The following is a 3,058-nucleotide window of genomic DNA, read 5'->3' as shown; positions in this document are numbered from 1 at the left end:
TGGTTTGCTAATGTGCAACCTAGCGCCAGTGTTTAAAATTAACGCAAAAAAACAATTGGTGCAATTTAAAGAGACACAGAGTGTGAAAAAAGAGTCTACACCAATGCAACTTTAACTTAAAAAGTGCTTAATATCATTAATATACGGTTATTGTCAGTATCTTATTTTCCGAAAAATAGGAGTTTAAAATAGGAGTATATTCTGTTTTTCAGATATTAAACCCTTTTTGCTAAAGCTGTTTTTATGACTTAACCGATAAAGTGTGATTCGATCTAAATTGATTCCAGATTTATCAATTGAAAAACCTATAAGATCTTTGTTGAAAAAAGTAAGTAATTTATTATCAATAGAGCCAATATAATACGAACATCAAAACTTATACATTGTCAAAGTTAATTTTAACTTTTGTTTAGTTTTACAAATGATTAAAATGTATATTTATACGAAAAATGAAATTTTTAATATCAATTTCTCAATTCCTTAAAATTAAACCAAACATTAACACAAACGCGCAATTTTTGTTTTACAAACCAGGATGTCTTAAAAAGATATTCACCAGAGAGTATCGGTAGTGGGAGCCTGTCATGTCGTGCATAAAATTTTTCCAATTGAATGTAATCCTAAAAAGGTTTTAATTATATATGGAGAGAAAAGAAGTTACATATTTTAAATTACCTTAAATGGACATGAGTGATTGAGGTTTATATAATTGTTCATTAGATCAAAAAATATAGTCACAAACTTTTCATTTTTGCGATTGGTAAAATATTTGCATATATTTAAAGTATAATTTATGCCAATTGGTGAATATCGATTAAACTTTTGTAAAAGTTCATAATTCGCCTTAAAAAAATAAAATATTTTACTGTTTATGGAAACAAAAAAGTATTATAATTTAGAATATACAGTCAAGTCATTAATGGTATCATGAAGCTTTAGTTTGAAAGAGAATTCTGATACATTCCGATTTATGGGTTTCAAGCGACAATACTCAAATTCACTTAAATTTTTATCCACACTCAAGCATTCAATTTTGGACATTCTGAAGAAAGAATATGACTAAAAGAAATAAATATATTTATTTATACAAATAAATACAAATTATGAATATTTCTTACTTACCTTTCCTACTAAAAGAAAAAGTAGCAGCAAAACTCTAATGAGTTGTATATAATTATTTCCATTGTCCCAGGAAGTCAACTTATTATGTTTGGTCTAAATTTGCAATTTTTGAAATGATTGATATTATATTTAAAAAAGTGTTATTTCTGTTTTTAAAAAGGGCTTAAATTTTTAAATCAAAAACTAATAAAGTGGGTTTTATTTTTTATTATTATAAAAGTTATATATTAAAAATATTTTATTTAATATAGATAGTTATCTATATGTATATTATCCACGTTTTTACGTTTATTTAACTCTTTTCTCAGGGAGGAGTTGTAATAACAATAAGTCTTTTTTAAACACAGAAATAATAGATTCTAATATAGTTTTTTTGAATAATTTTATTCTGGCTGTAGGTCCCTTCTTGTTAAATAATAAAACGTTTATTATTTTTTTATTAAACTCTATATTTCGACTGTCGTTGAGAGTCATCATCAGGATTACGATACGTCCTCCTCTTTGTTCTGTCGTCTATATTGTATAATATAGCACAATATAGACAATATTGTACAATATAGACGATAGACGAAAGAGGAGATCCCATGGTACTATAAAGATAAAATAATGCAAAATAAATTTTAGTCGTTAGATAAAAATATCAAACTCTTCTCATTTATTTAAACTTGTGTTATTTAATTATTTACTATGGAAATTTCAACATGAAATTTCAAGTTTGAACTTGCCTGGTACTTAATGGGTTAATGCAGACTTTACGAATCAATTTGACGTTTCACATAGGTCAACGAAACTGCTATGAGAAGAATTCGTGTATGGTGGATGAATTATTCCATAATTTTTTAGAACGTAACATTTTTTATTTAAAAATGAATTTATTAAACCATTTATGAAAAGGTTCATTAAAGTTATTTTCAATTTGCTATTTGATTTACAAAATTTCAAATATATCTGAGTTGATCTAAAAACAAATCACAGCCTGTACGCATGTTAATATGTGGAATCTTTTGTCTACTGTTTTTTAGTGCTGAGCTTAGCCTGAATAGTGTTTAAAATTGAAAATTCATGTAATAACCGTGAAGCCGACTTGGTTCGTGCTTTATATGATAATGAAAAATTTTCTTGAAGTATTCTGTATTTTTAATAAAAATGATGGGTTGTTTGTGGTTTTAAAGTATCTTCTCAAATTTTTATTCTAAAAGACATTTGTATTAATTATAACAAATTTTTATGCTTGACAACTTGTGGTCTTTCTATAGTCTATATTTCGGTATTGTTATTATTTTTGTTTGAACTGTACTTTAATCACTTTAATCTTTTTAATCTTTTTTGAAACCAACAAAATATTACTTTAGCTTACATTAAGTAATTGTTGTGAGTTAGTTTTTGGTGCATATAGTCTAGCAGTCATTTCCCTACCAAATTCGACTTCTGTCACAAAATCAGCCATTTTCGAGCACTACCAGAATATTTTTAAATATCAAAAGGCGTAAATAAACCAAAATAAAATATATTGGTAGGTACTGTACTTAATAGTGTTGTGGTTTGACGCAGATCAGATTTTAACTTAACTATATAACATTAGGGTGCCATTAAGGTATATGGGCAATTTTTGTTTCGTAAAATCGGTTGACGGCACCCCTCAGATCGGTTCATTTTACTAAAAAAATAATCTGTGTAAAATTTTAGTTCAATTGGATAAGTGGAAATGGTGCCCCAAGAGCCTCAAAGATTGGAAAATAACGATTTTTTCCATAAAATTCATCTTTTATTGCTTATATCTCCGACATATTTAATTTTACATAAAAACTGTCTTCCTGAAAGTTATAGATCTATTAAAAATAAACAATTCACTCACTCAAATTTTTCTGTATCTCCAATAGTTATTGAATAAAACCAAATACAAGCTGAAATCCCTCTATTAAATTTAGGTAAGTTC

The 3,058-nt window shown here is 26.7% G+C and overlaps 1 protein-coding gene across 1 annotated transcript; it reads right to left on the bottom strand.

The window, feature by feature from the left end:
* Positions 1-509: 509 nt before the first annotated feature.
* LOC119665004 lies at positions 510-2,569 on the bottom strand (the record flags this gene model as incomplete). The annotated part of the gene is made up of 5 exons (XM_038074339.1): positions 2,480-2,569; positions 1,123-1,215; positions 907-1,059; positions 676-843; positions 510-620 (listed from the first exon to the last, which is right to left on the bottom strand). Coding segments are annotated over exons 1-5 (615 nt in total), but the record flags the coding sequence as incomplete, so codon positions are not given.
* Between the last annotated feature and the right edge of the window lie 489 nt (positions 2,570-3,058).

The sequence above is a fragment of the Teleopsis dalmanni genome, unplaced genomic scaffold, assembly GCF_002237135.1.
Source record: "Teleopsis dalmanni isolate 2A unplaced genomic scaffold, ASM223713v2 unscaffolded_contig_3188, whole genome shotgun sequence".
Classification (NCBI taxonomy): Eukaryota; Metazoa; Arthropoda; class Insecta; order Diptera; family Diopsidae; genus Teleopsis; species Teleopsis dalmanni.
The sequence above is the reverse complement of the archived record's forward strand: the minus strand, read 5'-3'. Positions and strand labels throughout refer to the sequence as shown.